The sequence below is a fragment of the Bubalus kerabau genome, chromosome 15 (assembly GCF_029407905.1).
Source record: "Bubalus kerabau isolate K-KA32 ecotype Philippines breed swamp buffalo chromosome 15, PCC_UOA_SB_1v2, whole genome shotgun sequence".
NCBI lineage: Eukaryota > Metazoa > Chordata > Mammalia > Artiodactyla > Bovidae > Bubalus > Bubalus kerabau.
In genome coordinates this window covers 9,227,290-9,251,316 of record NC_073638.1, presented here as the reverse complement: position 1 = coordinate 9,251,316, position 24,027 = coordinate 9,227,290, and the positions used below count along the sequence as shown (strand labels likewise).

The following is a 24,027-nucleotide window of genomic DNA, read 5'->3' as shown; positions in this document are numbered from 1 at the left end:
TCTCACATCTGTAATCACTACTTGAAAGACCATAGTTTGACTATACGGACCATTGCTGGCAAAGTGATGTCTTTGCTTTTTAATGCGCTGTCTAGGTTTGTCATAGTCTTCCTTCCAAGAAGCTAGAGTCTAATTTCATGGTTGCAATCACCATCCATGAAAGAGGGAGGTTGGATCACCTCAAATCTAGCATCCCTCTAAACCTCTGTTTAATTTACTTAATAGAATAAACACAAAAATACTTAATAGCAACTTTGTAAACATGACTCTTTCTCTTTTGTTCATTGACTGTACAATCCAGATTTTTAAAATTGCCTACATTACTTCTCAGGATCTGTTTTTAGCTCAGTTATCAAACATAATCTTTCATTTGTATTCTAAAGGCCAAGATAAGTTCAAGTACATCTTTAAAAATTTGCAATAAGAAATTTAAAATATGAAAAAATCTACTCTTAAAATTTAGAACTATTTATTAAATATATATATTGGTATTTATCTTCTAATTATTCATTTTCTCATCAACTATGTATTGAGCAACTACACACCAGCCATTCTGTTGGGACCTAAGGTATATGGTGGTTAATGCAGTAGATTTAGTTTCTACTCTGGCAAGAGTACTTAATGTTGCTAATAATGACATTTTCTATCACAATGCAGGTATAAATCTGCAATGCAAATAACATTGCCTTAGTTTCAGATTCAGTTCAGTTCAGTCACTCAGTCGTGTCCAACTCTTTGCGACCCCATGAACCACAGCACACCAGGCCTCCTTGTCCATCACAAACTCCCAAAGTTTACCCAAACTCATGTCCATCGAGTCGGTGATATCATCCAGCCATCTCATTCTCTGTCATCCCATTCTCCTCCTGCCTTCAATCTTTCCAGCCTCGGTCTTTTCCAATGAGTCAGTTCTTCAGATCGGGTGGCCAGATTATTAGAGTTTCAGCTTCAGCATCAGTCCTTCCAATGAATATTCAGGAATGATTTCCTTCAGGATTGACTGGTTTGATCTCCTTGCAGTTCAAGGGACTCTTGAGAGTCTTCTCCAACACCACAGTTCAAAAGCATCAATTCTTTGGTGCTCAGCTTTCTTTATAGTCCAACTCTCACATCCATACATGACCACTGGAAAAACCATAGCTTTGACTAGATGGACCTTTGTTGACAAAGTAATGTCTCTGCTTTTTAATATGCTGTCTAGGTTGGTCATAACTTTCCTTCCAAGGAGTATATCCCCTTATGCTAAGTAGTAATGGATAATTAATGGTACAATTCCCTATAATTTCCTTTATGATGTCATTAATTCTAAAATTCAAAATGGTAGCTAGCCACACACTACAAACTTTATATCAGCAAATATCTTCATTGTGCCAATTTTTAAAGCAGTGCCATTTTATCCAATAACTTACTAAGTTTCATTATTCAAATATATTCACATCAATTATTTCTTCAGAACCGGAGGCAAAGAAGTCATAACAGATAATGGAACTGTAAAACCAAAAATGTTTACAAAGCAATTAATAAATACTAAATTTCTTATGACATACACTCTATTAAGCAGTATCCAGTAAAAATTAATGAAAAAACTTATCAAACTACAAGTAAAAAGCTTAATTTAATATTAAAACAAACTAAAAACTTCCACTGGTATAATAAAGAACAAATTATAGTTATTTTATATATCTCGCATTACAAGGATAACCAAAAACAGATAAGAGCAGAGATTGTGATAAATATAGCCCATTAGCTGAAAATTTTATTATAAACCATAAAACATATTAAAAAATGCAGAAGATTCTGATTTTTAGGTTTTCCTTTTTATAGCTGACAAGGATAAAAACAAAAAAACAAAAAATAACTAGACTCCCTAAAAGAGTCACAGTATTAATTGGGTGGTGAGCAAATCAATTGCTATATCCATTGTGTTCTCTCCAAATCTTTGACCCACAGCTTCTACTATGTACACACATTATTAGGAAGAAGAATGGTTATCTTCTAACTTGCAGTTATATTAGAGAATGTTGAAAGGAATTGCATGATTACTCATTGAAATTGTTTTCAAAGACTTCAGAGAGTGCAGTATGCAGTTTTATTCCCCTTTCTCATACTTTTTAAAAAATTAATGGCACTGCAGTTATAAGAAATGAACATCTTTTCCCATAAGGATGATCATGTTTTTATACCCTGTGGACATAGAAATACATCATTTAAGTAATCATCATATTTGTTAGGGGAGCAAAAGAAAGCTAGTCTGTTTGGCGACACTGAATCAATTACAGCAAGTGTGATGAAAGTCTGCAATGAACAAAGCCACAAAACCTAGACATTCAGCTAGGAAAATAGAGCCAACCTAGAACCTTTCCCCTAATTTAGAAATGATAAATAAAATAAAGCTTAATATGTAGCCAAGCTCAAAGGAATGGGAAAAAATCAGAAACAAATATAAAAAATTCTAGGAATAAATCCTAACTGACATTTAGGAATACTATTAATCCATTAATCCTGAGGAAATGTCGGCAACAAAGATTCATGGAGGTAGACTATAGAGTCTAGGAGCTTGAGGATGATTGTTCATGCTGGTATAAAGGGCAAGTCTTTGGGTCTTCCTGAGAGGGAAAGTTAGAATAAATGTCTGCACCAAACCAGGTCCTTAATGTGCTATTCTTTCAGTGAAATTGAATGGCTCTCACTGACTCAGGAAAAAATTTTAAAAAAATCTCCCATAAGAAACCAAAACCTTAAGTCAACACAGTACAAGTTTGTAAACAAACTGTATGTTATCACACAGTATAAAAAAAATGCACTAGAGAAATTTAACATAAAAACTTTAGGGTGTACACGTTGAAGAATAATATCAAGACTTCTAAAACATTTTAAATTGTCTAAGTCAAACATACTATTAAAAAACAAACAAACAAACAAAAAAAACTGAGAAGAATGGGAAAAATCACAACCAACTAATCTTACTGTGCTTCTGATAATGTGTAACAATATCAAGATTTCAATATTTAATATATCAGCTTATATTAAAATATTTTAAGGCCAAGCATAATTGTTATGAAGCTAAGTGTTATATGGGAGTAAAAACTATGCCCCCAGAGCCAACTATGTTTTATTACTTTCCTGAATCCTTTTGTTATCTTCAGGTTCTGACATACTAAAAGTAAAGTGAATGCTTGTATTTTCATGAAAGTAAAGACAAGTTTGAAAAGAATTTTAAATAAATGCTGATAGAGAATGAAAAAAAAATGTATAAGAGAAAGTAAAGAGTAACTTTAAGAGAGGTTTAGACTGGTTCAATATATTCATTTTTGGCACAGGCAGAAAATCTAATCCAAATTCAGACTGTCAGCTTTTCTACTAGGTACTATTTCCACTTTTTATCCTTCTTAAAATTATGAAATGCTTTGCTGCTGCTGCTACTGCTAAGTCACTTCAGTCATGTCCAACTCTGTGTGACCCCATAGAGAGCAGCCCACCAGGCTCCCCCGTCCCTGGGATTCTCCAGGTAAGAACACTGGAGTGAGTTGCCACTTCCTTCTCCAATGCATGAAAGTGAAAAAGTGAAAGTGAAGTCGCTTAGTCTTGTCTGACTCTTAGTGACCCCATGGACTGCAGCCTACCAGGCTCCTCCATCCATGGGATTTTCCAGGCAAGAGTACTGGAGTGGGGTGCCATTGCCTTCTCCAATGCTTTGCTATATGAAACTAAAAACTTATTTTAAAAACTAAATTAACATTGTTGAATACCCAAATACCCAATAACCTATAAAATTTGAGAAAAATGCCAATTTTGTGTAAATACTTTCTGCTTATTCTAAAAATATTTTACAAAACATTGACTCAAGAAACACTATTGGTACAACAAAATTAGATTTCAGTTAATGATAGTCTCTAATGTGATTGTTCTTTGCTTTATTTCTTCCAAAATTTCTAGTAATACAAATCAAAAATCGAGATAACTCCAGTAAAGTCTAACCCAAAAGTAAATCGCAAAAAGTGTCAAAATGTCTGAGTGCTGTTTCAGCAACAAATGAAACTCTCATTATAACAATTAGAATAAGCCATATATTGGAAGGGAGAAAGGAGGGAGGGAGGAGAAGGGAGAGAAGGAAGGAGAGAGAAAAAGGAAGAGAAGAAAGGCATAAAGTAGGGCTTCCCAATCCTCATTGTAGATTAGAATCACATTTGCACTTTCTTAAAAGTTCAAGTGGTGTTATTAAGCAAATAACTGGAGAAAGGGGACCTCGGAATCTGCTCTTTCAGCTATAACACATGTAATTGTAATGTCTATTGAGATTTTAATGCTATTGGCAAACAATTTTTTTTCTTTTATTAACTCAGTTGCAATATGATTTTGATTTCCACTCATCTACTGAAGTTTCCATTCAGTGATACCCCAAAGGTCAATCTTAAGTAACATTTACCTTTATTATCTATATAAATATTTCTACTAAGTCCTTTTTTCTTAGCTGGCATTATTTAACCCTCCTGAAATGGTTGAGCCACTGGCCTCTGTGGCACTGCATTTTCTTTATTCTCCTTGAATTTTTCCAATGGTTCCTTCCCTCTTCCTTTCTGAACTTTTTTTTTTTCTTTTATTTAGATGTTGTGCTTTCCAGAGAACTATCTTCTCACCATATTTATTCTCATCTACTTACCTTATTCAATTATACCAATATATCAACAACTTCCAACCACAGATTTACTCTTGTGAACTTCAAACACATGTTTACTAACTGCTGGAACTGCTTATGTGGATTTGCCTCAAACTCAAAATGTCCTGAAAGTGAACCAATGATCTTTCTCCTTAAATTAGTTTGACCTCATTTTTATTTAATCCTGAACTTCACATGCCATTCTCCTCCCAGCCATTCAAGGGAGATATGAAAGTGTTCCTGAACTATCTGTCTCTTCATTTCTCTTGAAAGTGTAGTCTTTGTGACTTCATGAGATATAGACCACCAGTCTCCTTTGTCCATGGAATTCTCCAAGCAAGAATACTGGAGTGGGTAGGCATTCCCTTCTCCAGGGGATCTTCCTGACCCAGGGATCAAACCCAAGTCTCCTGCATCTCAGGAGGATTCGTTACTGTCTGAGTCACCAGGGAAGCCCCTCCTATGTATTTATTGGGCTAATATCCCAGTATCTTTCTTCTTGTTGTGATGATTAGGTTCTGATTCAGATTTCTTCAGCTCTTACCTTCAGTATGCAATATTGTTCTCTCACTCCATTTGGCAACCTTGGGCTTACTTAAATTCAGCCTTTGCAGAATCACCAGAATACCCTACTTTATCACTGTTCCTGTTCATGATGGCAATTGTCTTGCTGTTCACAGTGTCTCTCTGTTCGCTGAACCTAGGGTGGCAAGGCACGAGCTACGATGCTGGAAGAAGATATGAGGAGCTGTGGAAACTGCAGACACGTTTATTCTCTCCTGGCTGGCATGGCAGCCATAACACAGACTCTCTCCTGGCTGGTGAAGCAGCTGTAGCAGCAGCCAGAATATAACCATAATATAGCCATAATGAAGCCATAATATAACATAACCATGATGTCACTCCAATGTAGCCCCAGTGCAGCAGCATCCAGGGCTTTCATGGTGAAACTCCTACGGGTGTACCACACTAAAGAACCTGTGACCAAGCAAAGACTTCATGGCACGCATGTACAGCTCTGTAAATGAGCTCAGCTGTTCAGTTCAGTTGCTCAGTCATGTCCAACTCTTTGCAACCCCATGGGCTGCAGCATTCCAGGCCTCCGTGTCCATCACCAGCTCCCAGAGCTGGCTCAAACTCATGTCCATTGAGTCAGTGATGCCATCCAACCATCTCATCCTCTGTCGTCCCTTCTCCTCCTGCCTTCAGTCTTTCCCAGCATCAGGGTCTTTTCCAATGAGTCAGTTCTTCACATCAGGTGGTCAAAGTATTGGAGATTCCACTTCAGCTTCAGTCCTTCCAATGAATCTTCAGGACTGATTCTCTTTAGGATGGACTGGTTGGATCTCCTTGCAGTCCAAGGGACTTTCAAGAGTCTTCTCCAACACCACAGTTCAAAAGCATCAATTCTTTGGAGCTCAGCTTACACCCATACATGACTACTGGAAAAGCCATAGCTTTAACTATATGCACCTTTTTTTGTAAAGTAATGTCTCTGCTTTTTAATATGCTGTCTAGGTTTGTCATATCTTTTCTTCCAAGGAGCAAGCATCTTTTAATTTCATGGCTGCAGTCACCATCTGCAGTGTTTTTGGAGTGCAAGAAAATAAAGTCTCTCACTGTTTCCATTGTTTCCACATCTATTTGCCCTGAAGTGATGGGACTGGATGCCATGATCTCAGATACTGCATAATCACTTTTCACCAAACGTGGGGCAAGAGCGAGAGGCCATGTGGCAAGAGAGCCTGACCATGCCATCTTGGCTAATTTGCTCTTTCCCTAAACTCCACCCCTTCGGGGTCTCTCACCTCACAATCCACATGGAATCCATCTCTTGTGATGGTCCCTTGGTGAGTAACACTGACCCTTGAATATACATCTTGCAACAGCAGTAGATGCTACAACAACAAACAGTTACATCCCCAACACACAGCAAAACCCAGTGGCAGGTATCACCTGGAACTCATGTTGCAGTCCTTGCCCTCATGGGGCTAGAAGAGCCACCCACTACATGTGGAGTGCCTTTATCTTCCTTGGCCAAGTCTAGTCCTTGTAAAATTGCAGGAAAGCCTCCACAAGGTCAACTCCACCCCTTCTGGCTTTTTTATTAAGGGCCTGCAAAAACTCCCTACAGGCACCAGGCCCACCCCTTCAAGGAGGGGAATTTTGGCATTCACAGGGCACCACATCATTCCAAATGCTTTCACATTGTTCTAAACCCGCAGGAGAATGAGAAGTTAGTAGCACATCACAGGGCATGGCCTTTACAGTTCACTGCTCTAAATCTACATTATAGAACACAGCATAAACCTACATCATACATTATAGGAGAAAGCCTTTCACATAGGGAGCCTTCCAATTTCCAAAGGTAAGGACACAGCCTCTGGCTAGATGTAAACAAGGTTGCCTTTAACACTAGTGTCAACCAGGGCCATTACTCTCTGTACATTAGCTAGTGACCAATGAATTACAAGTTCTACATACGGTCTCCAGTCCCTGACTCTTCAGGAGGGCACCTTGGTCTGAGCCCTATTCAAAGTGGAAAAGGGCATCATCCAAAAGAACATTCTTGGGCGCCATGTAATCTGTTAACTGAACCACCTGTACCTCTTGCTGTGACTGCATCCCAAACTTGAACTTCTGCTCTGGTCTCAGTTGCCTCCACAGCTCTGGGAGCAGAGCACTGGGCTGTGTATCAATTTTATTTGTCAATTCCCACTGCCAACAAATCAGCCCACATTTGCATTCTCATCACCAGGAGGGGGCCTTTACCAGCTCAGGCCCCCTTCAGGGTCTTCACACTTCTAACCCCTTTGCTTCCTGCTGTCCCTCTGTTTCTCCCAAGCTAGCCACTATCAAGGTCACCTCATAGATGGGGCACCACACATAGGTCACAAGAATAGCAGTCCTGGATTCAAAAACAGTAGATGGGGCATTGTTCAAAATGGCATATTGAATGCTGCCAGTAAAACGCTTGTGATCTGGGCCTCAGGTGTTTAGGTTAAATATCAATGTTTCATGCCCAGTTCTCTCAGTACTTGGGTCAGCTTGGTATAGATCTGCCATTTATTCACAGTATCCAGGAGCTTTCCCATGTTTGATCACATAATGTGGGTGGCAGCATTAAACCATTTCACGAAGGCATGCATTTGGTTAGGCCTCCCTTGCATGAGTAGTCTAGCATTCTGCAACCTTTGTCTCAATGAAGGGTAAATGGTTACAGATGCCAACCCTCCAAAATCACTACAGATGATGACTGCAGCCATGAAATTAAAAGATGCTTGCTCCTTGGAAGAAAAGTTATGATCAACCTAGACAGCATAGTAAAAAGTAGAGACATTACTTTGACAACAAAAGTCCGTCTAGTCAAAGCTATGGCTTTTCCAGTAGTCATGTCTGGATGTGAGAGTTGGACTATAAAGAAAGCTGAGCACCAAAGAATTGATGCTTTTCAACTGTGGCGTTGGAGAAGACTCTTTAGATTCCCTTGGACAGCAAAGACATCCAACCAGTCCATCCTAAAGGAAATCAGTCCTGAATACTCATTGGAAGGACTGATGCTGAAGCTGAAATTCCAATACTTTGGCCACCTGATGTGAAGAACTGACTCATTGGAAAAGACCCTGATGCTGGGAAAGATTGAAGGCAGGAGAAGGGGGTGACAGAAGATGAGGTGGTTAGATGGCATCACCAACTCAATGGGCATGAGTTTGAGTAAGCTCTGGGAGTTGGTGATGGAAAGGGAGGCCTGGAGCACTGCAGTCCATAGGGTCGCAAAGAGTCAGACATGACTAAGCAACTGAGCTGAACTGGACTGATTCTATTTCATCCGTAATACATATGATACTGTCCACCCCTGTGTCCACTGAACTGGACTGATTCTATTTCATCCCTAACACATATGATACTGTCCAGGGTCCCAAAGTCAGAAAAACCATGCTGCTAATGTCTCCCCCCGCCCCGTGCCCCACCCCCCCCCATGCTTTTGCCAAAACTGCTTACCCAAGTCAACCAACTCCACATGAGTACATGATTGATATGTTGTGAACTCGGTCACATTGGGGGCCCCTTGAGGATGTCCACCCAGGCCATAGGCTGCTCATGCTTTACTTTCTGCTGTACAACAGGCCTTGCTGCCAAGCAGGTATTCTCAGTCTCACAACGTCCATCATCGTTATCCTTAATCTCATAATGTTCATCATCACTGTCACTTCCTGCCTTACTGTCAGAGATGCTGGGTTCTTCAAGGCCATGGGTTTAGGGCCACAAGGCCCTAACATCAATATACATTGCTCTAGTTCTTCCAAACATCTCTGCACATTGTGCACTGGTGCAGCATTGTATAGGGTATGATCCATATCCACCTTCAGGGCAGTCAGGAAAATCCACCTGATGGTGCCGGCAGCAGTCCATGCTGCCTTGTTCAGCAAACAGGAATTCACTGCCTGTGATGCCTTTTCAGGGCTATCCAGTGAACTGTCCACTGCCTCCCCGTCTTCCACCAGAATCCACGCTGAGAGGATCGTGGCCACATGATACCATATGCTATAAGGTGGCCACTGGCTTCCTCCATCCGTTGCAGCCTCGGGCTCCTCTACCTGCTCATATCCTGCAAACTATACCAATTGTATCACTGTTCCTATTTATGATGTCAATTGTCTTGCTGTTCACATTGATCGCTGAACCTAAGGGGCAAGCTAAGAGGCTGGAAGAAGACGTGAGAAGCCATAGGAACTGCAGACACATTTATTCTCTCCTGGCTGGCACGGCAGCCATAGCACAGCCTCTTTCCTGGCTAATACAGCAGCTGCAGCAGCAGTCAGAAATGACCATAATATGGCCATAATGGAACCCTAACATAACCTTACATAAGATAACCATGATGTCACTACAGTATAGCCCCAGTGCAGCAGCAGCCAGGGCTTTCATGCTGAAATTCCTACAGGTGTATGGCACAAAGTAGCCTGTGGCCAAGCAAGTACCTCATGACGTGCATGTGCAGTGCTCTAAGCGATCTCAGCTGTTACATAATTATTATTTACAAAATGTGGGGCAAGAGCGAGAGGCCGTGGTGTGAGAGAGCCCAACTGCATCATCATGGCTAATTTGTTCTTTCCCCACACTTACAGATGTACATATTTATGTCATCTCTTTGCTAGAAAACATCCAGGATAGAGTGCAAGTTCCTTAGCACAACATACATATCATGTGAATCTGTGTGTAGTCATTTGGATTTATTTCCAGTATCTCTAACCTCTAATTCCTTTCCTTGGATTTTTCACTCCAGTAATTCAGAACTGTGGTGGTGGCTCAAAATCTTACTCCTTGACTAATCTTTTTTGCCTTCTCACATTTCATAATCAATTCATCAACAATTCCAATCAGCTCTGACATCACATTTTTACTAGAACCAATCACTTCTCACCACTTTACCACTACTGTCCCCACGACTAAGCACCATTCTAGTGCAAATCATTTACACATTTCATGTCTGTTTTGAAAATAGCCACTGAGGCTAGTGGATATTATTTCTCCTGCTTCTCCTTCCCCTGGTCCCTGCTTTTTCCTCACACAGTCTCATCTCTATCCAGCAGTCAGAGTTTTAAAATATAAATTCACATGTCTTTTTCACCCCTGTCATTCTCCAGCTCTATATTCATGCTTTAGCTTTCTTCCCAGCACTTATTACCACTTGACAAATACTTATTTTGGATCTATATTCTTGTTCTTTCCACTATAATGAAAGCTCCATGAGAACACACACATTTTTTCCCCCTACTTGGAGCATTCTTGGCCTACCATGACCCTCAACTAGTATTTGGTGAAAAAATTAGTAAATGAATGTAGCTCAGGCATCTCAGCTGAAGAAGTTTTTGCTGATTGACTTGTGGCTTAACTGCCTTTTCCCTCAGCTTCCTTTCGATACAATGCACACCTCCATTTCTTTATTCCACATGGTTTTTCATAGGTTTGGGTAGATCTCTCTCCTTAGACTGATCTTTGAGAATGGGAAACTCTCTCGTCTTTTTAGTTTCAGTGCTATTATATCATAGTGCCTGTCATCTAAAACACATTCAACACACATTAGAATTGAGTGAATGAGTGCATGGATGAATGGATAAAGGCTTTAAGAAATGTTTATGAAATAAAATATTTCAGATCTTCCTTTGATCATAAAGAGCTATAGTTCTTTGAACATAAAATACAAAATGATATAGATATCTGAATCACATATGTATGATCTTGCAACATATCTAACACTTAATAAAGGCTTTGTTGTTTGAGTATAACTGTTAATAAAATAATCTTTCAACCATTAAATTTTGTATATTTTCAGAAATCATCTATAGCTGGGTATTTAATGAGTTCCCTTCCTTTGTGGCCGAAGACAGCCGGCGGTTCATTTCCCAGGAGACAGGCAACCTTTATATTTCTAAAGTCCAAACATCAGATGTTGGCAGCTATATTTGTCTGGTGAAAAACACAGTGACGAATGCTCGAGTACTTAGTCCTCCAACACCACTGACTCTGCGTAATGATGGTAAGTTGCCTGCCCTGGATTTAATGGTTAGCTACTTCAAATGTGAAAAATTGAGTATCATCTGTAAAAATAGTGAATCACTATGCTGTATATCTGAAATTAACATAATATTGTAAGTCAACTGTATTTCTATATAAAAACACTTTAAAAAATATATTAGTGGCCTTCTAAACTATTAAACCTAGCACAAATAAAATAAAAAGACATTTGCAGTATTTAGAAACCCTACACTTTTAGTTAAGATTTGCATATCTTAGAACAAATTTTCTTACATAGGAAGGGGATGATCTATAGATGAGAACTATTAACCATAGCACTACCCTTGTGTCATAAAGGGAAAGAGATTCTGAAAAGATGAACTGTAATAAAAACTCCACAGTTCTTTCCTTTGCTCTTTAGGGCCTCTATATAGCATATGTGTATAAATTGCAAGCATTTTACAAGGTTCATTTTTCATCACTTTTTCACTTTAGCCACCTTCAAATAGAATGTTCAGCTTTTAATATGTCATGGTATAGTTATAATTGTTATTATTACTTTCCAATAATAGAAGCAGTTGGAACTTTTTTAAGTGCAATTCAGGCAGAAATGATGATTTTATATTTATAGGTATTGCCATATAGCCAAAGTATCTTCAAATTTAAATACTTCATTTGTTGTTACAGACATTTACAGCTAAGCATTGCATTAAAGAAGTAAAGTGCTATATTACAGTTGATATATAATATGTGGCCTGCTCTGTCATGCAATAAAAAACCTATGACAGTATTATTAAGAAGTGAGCTTGAGAATCCTGATAGATTGTGAAGCTTAAAAAATAATCTGTTTCAATGGTAGTCTTTATATGCTTAGTTTAGAGTATATGCTGCAGTGAAGTATGACAAGTATAACCAGAGTTTATATATAATGTATGTATTTATTACCAATAATCCTATGATTCTATGAGGTAGAATGTATAAATGCAGTATCTATTTCAGAGATGAGGAAGCAAATTTTAAAGAGATGCAGTGAACTACCAAAGGACACACTGCTAGGTAAGAGCATGGAGGAGAGATGAGAAATAAGAAGGAAAATTGGGAGACCAATTTAGAGGCTACCAAAACTAAGCAGCCAAGAAGTGAGGAGGGACAGAATGAAATCTCCGGTAATAACACTGAAGGGTAGAAAATATGCCTGGGACACCAACAAGGTAGAATTGTCAGAACGTGATGATTAATTAAACATGGTGCTCTGGAGTAGGAGGACGCTTTCACCTCGTTCATCGGATGGGTCATGATTCTTTTCATGAAAAGAGATAAGACAGATAAAGGAATAATGAGATGTTTATGGGGCATCTATGTGGAAATATGTGGTACATATACTGAAATACAATCCTAATATGCACAAGAAAGAGCTGGGCTGGATAAAGAGATTGAAGAGTCATCACTGTGTATCCCACCACTGTAGTTAAAGCTATGACTGTGTGTATAGTATGCCAACCTCAAAATTATATAAGAATGTCTATAGGGTGAGAAAAATGAAGGAGAATAGATGTCCATTCTTAAAATTTATCTAGTTGGTAGCTTACAAATGAAGTGATTCTCTATAACCATTTTCATAAAGTTTTGACTATTTTCTCATTAATTCCTCAAGAATTTGGACTATCTTTGTTTGAAAATTGTAACATTTTGCTGACTAGACAATAACTAATTCCATTTACACCAATTTATGCAAACTCCGAAAAGATGATGATGTGAAAGTGCTGCACTCAATATGTCAGCAAATTTTGAAAACTCAGCAGTGGCCAAAGGACTGGGATAGGTCAGTTTTCATTCCAATCCCAAAGAAAGGCAATGCCAAGTACTCAAACTACCATACAATTGCACTCATCTCACATGCTAGTAATGGAGAAGGCGATGGCACCCCACTCCAGTACTCTTGCCTGGAATATCCCATGGACAGAGGAGCATGGTGGGCTGCAGCCCATGGGGTCACTAAGAGTTGGACAAGACTGAACGACTTCACTTTCACTTTTCAGTTTCATGCATTGGAGAAGGAAATAGCAACCCACTCCAGCATTCTTGCCTGGAGAATCCCAGGGACAGGGGAGCCTGGTGGGCTGCCGTCCATGGGGTAGCACACAGTCGGACATGACTGAAGTGACTTAGCAGAAGCACATGCTAGTAAAGTAATGCTCAAAACTCTCCAAGCCAGGCTTCAGCAATACATGAACTGTGAACTTCCAGATGTTCAAGCTGGTTTTTGAAAAGGCAGAGGAACCAGTTATCAAATTGCCAGCATCCACTGGATCATCGTAAAAGCAACAGAGTTCCAGAAAAATATCTGTTTCTGCTCTATTGACTATGCCAAAGCCTTTGACTGTGTGGATCACAATAAACTGTGGAAAATTCTGAAATGTTGGGAATACCAGACCACCTGACCTGCCTCTTGAGAAATCTGTATGCAGGTCAGGAAGCAACAGTTAGAACTGGACATGGAACAACTGACTGGTTCCAAATAGGAAAAGGAGTACGTCAAGGCTGTATATTGTCACCCTGCTTATTTAACTTATATGCAGAGTACATCATGAGAAACTCTGGGCTGGAGGAAGCACAAGCTGGAATCAAGATTGCCAGGAGAAATATTAATAACCTCAGATATGCAGATGACACCAACCTTATGGCAGAAAGTGAAGAACTAAAGAGTCTCTTGATGAAAGTGAAAGAGGAGAGTGGAAAAGTTGGCTTAAAGCTCAACATTCAGAAAACTAAGATCATGGCATCCAGCCCCATCACTTCATGGCAAATAGATGGGGAAATGGTGGAAACAGTGGCAGACTTTATTTTTCTGGGCTCCAAAATCACTACAGATGGTGACTGCAGCCATGAAATTAAAAGACGCTTACTCCTTGGAAGGAAAGTTATGACCAACCTAGATAGCATATTCAAAAGCAGAGACATTACTTTGCCAACAAAGGTCCATCTAGTCAAGGCTATGGTTTTTCCAGTAGTCATGTATGGATATGAGAGTTGGACTATAAAGAAAGCTGAGTGCTGAAGAATTGATACTTTTGAACTGTGGTGTTGGAGAAGACTCTTGAGAGTCCTTTGGACTGCAAGGAGATCCAACCGGTCCATTCTAAAGGAGATCAGTCCTGGGTGTGCATTCAAAGGACTGATGTTGAAGTTGAAACTCCAATACTTTGGCTACCTGATGCAGAGAGCTGACCCATTTGAAAAGACCCTGATGCTGGGAAAGATTGAGGGCAGGAGGAGAAGGGGATGACAGAGGATGAGATAGTTGGATGGCATCATCAACTTGATGGACATGGCTTTGGGTGAACCCCGGGAGTTGGTAATGGACAGGGAGGCCTGGCATCATGCAGTTTGTGGGGTCACAAAGAGTCAGACCCGACTGAGCGACTGAACTGAACTGATGTAATAATACCATGCATTTGGATAAGGCTTGAGATTGTTTAGGCTGTTCTGCCTTCTTTTCACACAACAACCCTAAACATTACATTAACTTTCACAAAGAAGACAAGCACATGTGAAGTCAGAATCCAAAAATTGATTCCACCTTCACTAGTGATTTAAAAGCTCAGTACTTATGATCAGCACTCTTGCATTTCTTTTATTTCATGGCCTAGGTGTAGCACTTAACTTTACCTTCTACTTTCTATTTTTAAATTGTCAAGCATTTATAGAATGATTAGTGTAATTTGTTTGCTGGTATTTAAGCCCATTTGCCCTTCTGATTCTGTTGCTCATGTTTGTCAAAACGCCACTCCCATTGAACTCGAATACACTTAAGTTGTGACTGCTTTGGAACCTCAAAGCTATTAGAAAGTTACACTCATCAAGCATGCATGATCACCAGCTTCAACATTGTCCTTCAATCCTAGTAAGTTGATGTGGATGGTTAATTTGTAATTCTCCCAAAAGTTTTTGGAATCTTGCCTTCTTTTCTCAAACTGGAAAGCCTCCTTCTCTACCCACTGCTTTACAAAACTATTTAAGTGTCAAGTTTATTTTCCTATGAACTGAAATTCAAATCTAACTACATCTCCATTTATACTGTTCTTCCCTTATTCTAATTCAGCAGAGATACTCCACTTTCCCTCCTCCTGCTAAAACCAGTTCCTCCCTCTTAGGCTGTTGATTTTCATTCTCACTGGCCTTTTCAGAGCATACAACTTTGGCCTTTTCAGTCATTGCTTCTTATATAACTAAAATTATATCTTTAAGTTAAAAAATATTTTTAGTTGTATTGTTGAATTTACTAAAGCAGTTGAAATTGTTGACTTATTTTTTTTACAAACATCTATATTAAAAAAATTTGTTTGTGAAGTACTATATGAAAGGCTCAATAAAATTTTAAAATAAAAGTGTTATTTTAAAGTTAACATCTAAGTTAAAAAAAAAAAAAACAGGTGGAAAATACCTGCTAAATTTCAACTACATCATTCAATAACAGTCTTTTTAAGATTTTTGTTAGAAAAGCTAGAAAATTCACATTTGTTCTTTCTATAATTTATCTAAGGTGGTTGTTTTCTTGGTGATTGTCTACTAATTTTTACTTTTTAACATAGAGATATACCCTTATCAAAGGAATGTAGAGGTTTATAAGTGCTGATAAGAGGAGGGGAAAGCCAAACCTCTCTTCCATTCAATCTCATTCCTTAAAGCCAGTTATCTAACTTCTCATATTTTTCTTCCCAAGGTTTTCATATAAACTGTGCTTCTTGTTTAATCAAGTTTAGAGAATAGCTGTTCACTCCCCCATATGATATGCACGTTTCTTCTATCCACCCCCATATTATATTTATATAATACTTTTCTGTTCTTTCCTTTTTAATTTGACCATGTGCTTAAATCCCTACTATTCTTTTAACTCTTGGAAATAATTCTTGACTTTCTATTATACAAAGTGATAGTTTTACTCCTATTTTTCCTTTACCTTTTCTACGTTACTTTTATGTCCTTTCATCTGCCACTTTTACTCTGATATTCTCTTCTGTAAATGTAACCAAGAGTTCTAAACTTTCCCATAGACTGACTGTAAAAGCGGAAAATAAGTAGATGTTAACTTCATGGGAAATAGATGGGGAAACAGTGGAAACAGTGTCAGACTTTGTTTTTTGGGGCTTCAAAATCACTGCCGATGGTGATTGTAGCCATGAAATTAAAAGACGCTTACTCCTTGGAAGGAAATTTATGACCCACCTAGATATCATATTCAAAAGCAGAGACATTACTTTGCCAACAAAGGTCTGTCTAGTCAAGGCTATGGTTTTTCCAGTGGTCATGTATGGATGTGAGAGTTGGACTGTGAAGAAAGCTGAGCGCCAAAGAATTGATGCTTTTGAACTGTGGTGTTGGAGAAGACTCTTGAGAATCCCTTGGACTGCAAGGAGATCCAACCAGTCCATTCTAAAGGAGATCAGTCCTGGGTGTTCTTTGGAAGGACTGGTTAGTTAGTTACTTAGTTCAGTCGCTCAGTCGTGTCCGACTCTGCGGCCCCATGAAAGCTGAAACTCCAATACTTTGGCCACCTCATGTGAAGATTTGACTCATTGGAAAAGACTCTGATGCTGGGAGGGATTGGGGGCAGGAGGAGAAGGGGGCGACAGAGGATGAGATGGCTGGATGGCATCACTGACACGATGGACATGAGTTTGGGTGAACTCCAGGAGATGGGGATGGACAGGGAGGCCTGGCGTGCTGCGATTCATGGGGTCGATACGACTGAGCAACTGAACTGAACTGAACTGAACAAATGAGTAGTAGACAATTAGCATTCAGTACCATGTTGTTATAGATTTTAAAGCTATTTGTGGACACGTGTTCTCTCCTGGACGTGTTTTTCATGAGTGAACCTTTAAATTGATTATAACAAGGCAATAATATTGTGATACACTTTAAATGTTATTTCTCTTAAAATTTTGCTATACAAACACAATTCAGTTTCAATAATAATGATGAAATATGAACATGATTCTCCATGATGCGAATGATAAATAAACCATTACTGTGGTTATGAAAGCCCGTGAAGGAGGCAGTGATGTGAGCCACGCTGCCACCTGTGTGCATGCCAGCCCTCCGCTCCTGCACTTGCCAGCAGCCCCCCAGCTGTCTCCTCTGGGACCACCAAGGAGGGGCATCCCTGGAGGCTGTGCTGCCTGTGGAGTGATGCTGGCACTGCCCAGCTGAGGGGAACCCTGACGTCCTGGCGAGTTTGTGGCGAGGGGCTGGGTTCAAATGAAACATTCTTAACTCCCTGGGGATAAAAGAGAAAAGAAAGAAAGCCCGTGAAATGAGTATGAAATGAAGTGAGCTTAGGACGAAGCCTTGAATTATTCAAATTGCAATGGAAATATAAAGGATGAAAATCCTATAAAGAATAGCGAGTAGAGATGAGCACAATAAGAGGAAAAACAGTAATGTAGTGTCAAGGAAATCAAGGAAAATGATTATTTCAATGATAAGTGGGCATACAGCTCAAGTTGGTGGACTGGGTTCCTGTATTTGTCTCCTGTCTCTATTCTGAAACCTGGTAGAAATAGTCATATCATCAATGAGGAGAGGTAGCATTTCATTAACAAATGAGACATATTGACATATTTCTGGAAGGATAAGGAAGGATGTGAGTTAAGGATTAGTCAGGCTCGGTTTCTCAGTTGTGTCCGACTCTTTGCGACCCTATGGACTGTAGTCCACCAGGCTCTTTGGTCCATGGGATTTCCCCCAACAAGAATACTGGAGTGGGTTGCCACTTCCTCCCTGGGGGGATCTTTCAGATCCAGGGATCAAACCTGCTTCTCCTGCATTGCAGGCAGATTCTTTACCACCGAGCCAACCTAGAGTAAAGTTTATTGGATCCAAAAAAAGGGCTAAAAGCCATGTACCCAGTGGAAACTTGAAAAAACTCTGAAATCACAGTTAGCTAAGGGTGGACATAAGGAATGGTGCCAAACAAAGGAGGACTTGCAGTATGTATGTTAAACATCTATATCATCTATCAATATTGGAATCCACTCTCTTCCCTGTCCCTACATTTGATAAGACCAAAAGGCTTGTCTCGATGACATGAGTGAACTTCCCAAGGAAAGCTAAAGTTGTTAATGTGAATTGTGGTACAGAATGCAAAAACTTCTCATTTTTGCACATGAATGTCTGCAGCCCAACCCTCAGTTCCAGGCCTTCACATCAAAGCAGAAATGACTGTCGACCCACCTCTCACAGTCACCCCATCTGAGAAAGAAGCCAAGCTTACCACACTGGGAAACACACAACAGTGTCCAAGCTTCTTAGACGTAGTATTTATATACATTGCTAAATGAACTGTTTCTATTAAAACTTACCGAGCTCACTGAAGGGATATAGAGTTTATATCAATATAATAGGCAAAAAAAAAAAAAAACACAAGAAATATTTAATATCATTTCTGGTGTCTCAGATGGCAAAGAATCTGCCTGGAGTGTAGAAGTCCTTTAAGGTTCAGTCCCTAGGTAAAAAGGATATGCTGGAGAAGGGAATAGCTTCCCACTCCATTATTCTTGCCTGGAGAATGCCATGGACAGAGGAACCTGGCTGGCTACAGTTCATGGGGTCACAAAGAGTTTGATACGACTGAGCAACTAACAATTTCGCTTTCACAGAAAGGCATTCAATAGTTTGGAATTGTTCATAATTCAAAAGACTTTTACATTACTATTTGATCTCTCTTCAAAATAGTAATTGAAGAGTGTGTTGGTAAGAAGGACATATTCTTGAATGACTTCCCAAGTAGGTGGCTTATATTAAACACTTAGTCTGAAAATAAAAATAGAATATGATCATGGATGATTCCATTTTTCATCACAGTCAGCTGCAATTCCTGCTGGGTTTTACAAACCTCTCACTGCAGAGACAGGCATTATAATGGATATTTCTGAAAACTTGGCAAACATCTCTGCAGGGGTTTGAATATAAAAATTACCTTTAATCTGCTGTGACCATAGAGTTAGCTATAAAAATCATTCCAAAACATTGTGTTTTTGCATGTCTCAGAAAAAAAAAGGAAGATCTTTCTAAAAATAACAGACACTATATACATAGGCAAATTATTTCCCTTTAGGTAAAAATAAAGCTTTATAAACTGTTATAAAATATATTATCTTGGCTTGGAACAAAATGTGTTTATAGATAGTTTATATGAAATGCATTCCAGACAGCAGTAGTGTGGGTTGGGGTGGGGTTGAGGAATGAAATAGTGAAAAGGGGGGTTGCATTATGAAGACGACCACTTTGACAGGCAGCTGAAGCTTGGTCCCACAGTACCAGAACCTTATGAGATGCATTCAGGATAATCTTGTTGGCAGACATATCAATGGGCTTCCATCCCTAAAGGTGACTCCACAGGCAGTCAATTCCCATGTGCATTTACAGAATGCGCTCAAGTTGCAACTAAGTGAAACTGGTTGTGTCTCCACAGACCTGGCTGCAGTGGCACTTGCAGGGAGTAAAAATTCTGGCCAAGGTCATTTAGACATGCGAAAATGATCCAGAATATAGAGGGGGAAACTTTAGAAGATAGGAAGCACATGAGTGACATGATCAGATTTTCCTCTGCTGGCACTGTGAAAAATTATCTTCATACATTCACAAATCTGTTGCACACCTAGTGTGTGTCAGATAATTTGTTACACAGTGGGGATATAATGGAGGGCAAAACAAATGCAGTGATTGTCCTTAGGTAGCTTATAATATAACACAAGGGGCGATAGTACCCTAAGTACTGAGTGTAACTGTGCATTAGAGTATCTGCCTGCCCTGGTGCAGTGCTCCATGGAGCACTCTCACAGATCATTGCATTGTAAACAAGACAGACAAATGTCGCGTCAAAGGCATTTATAAGTAATACAGAATTTTGCTAATGATTTGGAGGATAATTAACAAAGAGACAACATTCTGCAAAGCATACAAAACTTTATTAATCACCCCCCTTTAACCACTTTTCTCTTTTGACAGCCTTTTATTCATACAACTGCTGTATCTCTCCCTTGATACGACACACTTCTGCCTCCCCTACACTATTATCTCTGGTCTTCTTTCAAGGTCTCACTATCTCTGCCTCATGTATGAAAAGCTCAAACTTTCATTTCTATGGTCATTCAAGTTCTCAGCCTAGTTCTAAAGATGTTTTTTCAGTTTGTCTTATGTTTATTCAATCAACATTTTTTAATTTTTATTCAATCAACATTTACAATTAATTGGTACATGTGAGGCATTGTTCTAAAAACTTTATAAGTATTAACATGAAAGGATGGAAAATATATACAAGCAAGCATGAATTAAAAACAAAAGTTTAGATCAATCTACTGATATCATACATGATACTAAATGCATTTCTAGGTAGAGAGAGGAACATTACGTTGTGATAACAGGTTCACTAGAGCAAAGCATCTTCCCACAATCCACTGTGTACAACACTGGGCTCCTCATGCCTCGTCTGGTCCAGATAGAATCTTCACCTATAAGGTTGAATTCCTTCCTAAGGTAGGTCTGAAGGAATTTCTTCAGACCCTTCTCCAGGGCTATAGTGGCTCCAAAGTGGTACAGAGAGGATGAAAAAAAGAAAACAAAGAAAAATATCAATAAAAAATAGTCCTTGGGTTCCTTTGCCACCCCTCAAGTCAGATATTACTGAAGAGAGAATAATTAAGGAAGTAGCTTGGATAATGAGTTAAGATATAGTCAGAATGGATGCAGAAAGAGTGTGGCCTTTATTAGAGAATTCATCAGTTGTCACAGTGGGGAGAAAAGTAAAAAGACTGTAGATGCAGATAACCTAAGATTTGGTGGTGGTGGAAAGTCTGATGGCATTTAAAAAAAAAATAAACTACAGGCAAAGTCATGAGCCAGGGATGTATGTGTAGGCATCAGGTTTAGTTGTAGAGCAAGAATTGTGTCAATGAGGAAATTATGCACAAAATTACATGCTTACATAATTTATGAATCAACCACATTAATTTACTGCTGAATAAGGCAGGTCCTAAAAGTAGTGGAAAAATATTGAAAAATGGCATACACTTGAAGATTGTGGTAGGTTGCATAATGGCCCCAAGCCAGCCATTTCATAATTCCTGGAATCTTTGAATGTTACCTTATATAGTAAAGGGATTTTTGCAGATGTGGCTAAGGGTCTTAATTCAGGAACACAGAAAACTATACAAAGACCAAAGAGAAGACTGAAGCAATTTACTTTTATCACTTATTGTGTGAAATATACATGGCTATTCTAGCAGTATATTGAAGCTGCCTTTCCCTGCTTGCAAGAGTTGGTTGTGTGCCCCTCTTCATCTCTTGGTAGACTGAGATCAACCATAATGGAAGTAACTACAACATAAAAAATCCAACGGCTATATATCAGAGTTCTTACATAAGTGTGTGCTAAGTGGCTTCAGTCATGTCTGACTGTATGACCCAATGAACTGTAGCCTCCCAGACTACTCCGTCCATGGAATTCTCCAGGCAAGAATACTGGAGTGGATTACCATATCCTTTTCCAGGGAATCTTCCCAACTCAGGGATTGAACCCATGTCTCCTTTGTCTACTGCACTTGCAAGAAGGCTCTTTACCATTAGCACCAACTGAAAAGCCTATCAGAGTTCTTGCCATTCTACAACCAGAGAGAACTGGTTGTTAACACTCTGCTGGTAATTCGGCACTTAAGGTCACAGTCATTGAATCAGAAATAACAACCTTTGTTGGACTAAACATCAGTTAAAATGTACCCCTGTTCCACTCCAACCTTCTGTGTTGTTTTTGCTCCAGATAAAGTACAGACAGAGGGATCCTGTGCTACTCTCCCTTTCAAACACCTGAATTGGTTTTGCCACTCAAACAAGAGATTCAGCAAAGTCATTCTTATTTCCTGATCAGCCCATTTATCCCAATAAACTATGGTAATCAGAATGGACTTGAGTATTCTTAGTTTATCTCTTTTTCTCTTCTAGATTATGTTCAGTTCAGTCCCTCAGTCATGTCCAACTTTTTGTGACCCCATGGACTGCAGCATGTCAGGCTTCCCTGTCCATCACCACATCCCAAAGCTTGCTCAAACTCACGTCCATAGAGTCGGTGATGCCATCGAACAATCTCATTCTCTGTCATCGTTTTTCCTTTCCACCTTCAATCTTTCCCAGCACCAGGGTCTTTTCCAATGAGTCAGTTCTTCATATCAAGTGGCCAAAGTATTGGAGTTTCAGCTTCAGCATCAGTCCTTTCAATAAATATTCAGGACTGATTTCCTTCAGGATGGACTGGTTTGATCTCCTTGCAGTCCAAGGAACTCTCAAGAGTCTTCTCCAACATCACAGTTCAAAAGCATCAATTCTTCAGTGCTCAGCTTTCTTTATAGTCCAACTCTCACATCCATACATGACTACTGGAAAAACCACAGCTTTGACCAGATGGACCTTTGGTGGAAAGGAATGTCTCTGCTTTTACATATGCTATCTAGGTTGGTCATAACTTTTCTTCCAAGGAGAAAGTGTCTTTTAATTTCATAGCTGCAATCACCATCTGCAGTCATTTTGGAGCCCCCCAAAATAAACTATGTCACTGTTCCCATTGTTTCCCCATCTATTTGCATGAAGTGATAGGACCAGATGCCATGATCTTAGTTCTCTGAATTTGGCTTTTAAGCCAACATTGTCACTCTCCTCTTTCACTTTCATCAAGAGGCTTTTTAATTCTTCTTCGCTTTCTGCCATAAGGGAGGTGGTATCTGCATATCTGAGGTTATTTATATTTCTCCTGGCAATCTTATTTACATCTTGTGCTTCATCCAGCCCAGCATTTCTACTGGAGTACTCTGCCTATATGTTACATAAGCAGGGTGACAACAGTCAGTCTTGACGTATTCCTTTTACTAATTTGGAACCAGTCTGTTGTTCCATGTTACATTCTAACTGGGGCTTCTTGACCTGCATACAGATTTATCAGGAGGCAGGTCAGGTGGTCTGGTATTCCCATCTCTTTCAGAATTTTCAATAGTTTGTTGTGATCCACACAGTCAAAGGCTTTGGCATAGTCAGTAAAGCAGGAGTAAATGTTTTTCTGGAACTCTCTTGATTTTTCGAAGATCCAATGGATGTTGGCAATTTGATCTCTGGTTCCTCTGCCTTTTGTAAATCCAGCTTGAACATCTGTAAATTCATGGTTTGCATACTGTTGCAACCTGGCTTAGAGAATTTGGGCATTACTTTGCTAACGTGTGAGATGAGCGCAATGTGCAGTAGTTTGAGCATTCTTCACATTAGCTTTCTTTGGGATAGGAATGAAAACTGACCTTTTCCAGCCCTGTGATCACTACTGAGTTTTCCAAATTTGCTGGCATATTGAGTACAGCACTTTCACAGCATCATCTTTCAAGATTTGAAATAGCTCAACTGGAATTCCATCACCACCAAGAGCTTTGTTCGTAATGATGCTTTCTAAGGCCCACTTGACTTCACATTCCAGGATGCCTGGCTCTAGGTGAGTGATCACACCATCAAGGTTTTCTGGGTCATGAAGATATTTTTTATATAGTTATTCTGTGTATTCTTGTCACCTCTTCTTAATATCATCTGATTCTGTTAGGTCCATATCATTTCTGTCCTTTATTGTGCCCATATTTGCATGAAATGTAAAGATGATATCTCTAATTTTCTTGAAGAGATCTCTATTCTTTCCCATTCTGTTGTTTTCTTCTATTTCTTTGCATTGATCACTGAGGAAGGCTTTCTTATCTCTCCTTGCTATTCTTTGGAACTCTGCGTTCAAATGGGTATATCTTTCCTTTTCTCCTTTGCGTTTTGCA

The 24,027-nt window shown here is 39.3% G+C and overlaps 1 protein-coding gene across 1 annotated transcript in view; it reads left to right on the top strand.

Moving 5' to 3' along the window:
- The window catches only part of CNTN5 (contactin 5), a 649,216-nt gene that overhangs the window by 168,993 nt on the left and 456,196 nt on the right, over positions 1-24,027 (top strand). The window contains exon 6 of the mRNA XM_055548167.1: positions 10,995-11,198. Coding sequence (XP_055404142.1) covers positions 10,995-11,198 — 204 coding nt within the window. The remainder of the gene's footprint in view (positions 1-10,994; positions 11,199-24,027) is intronic.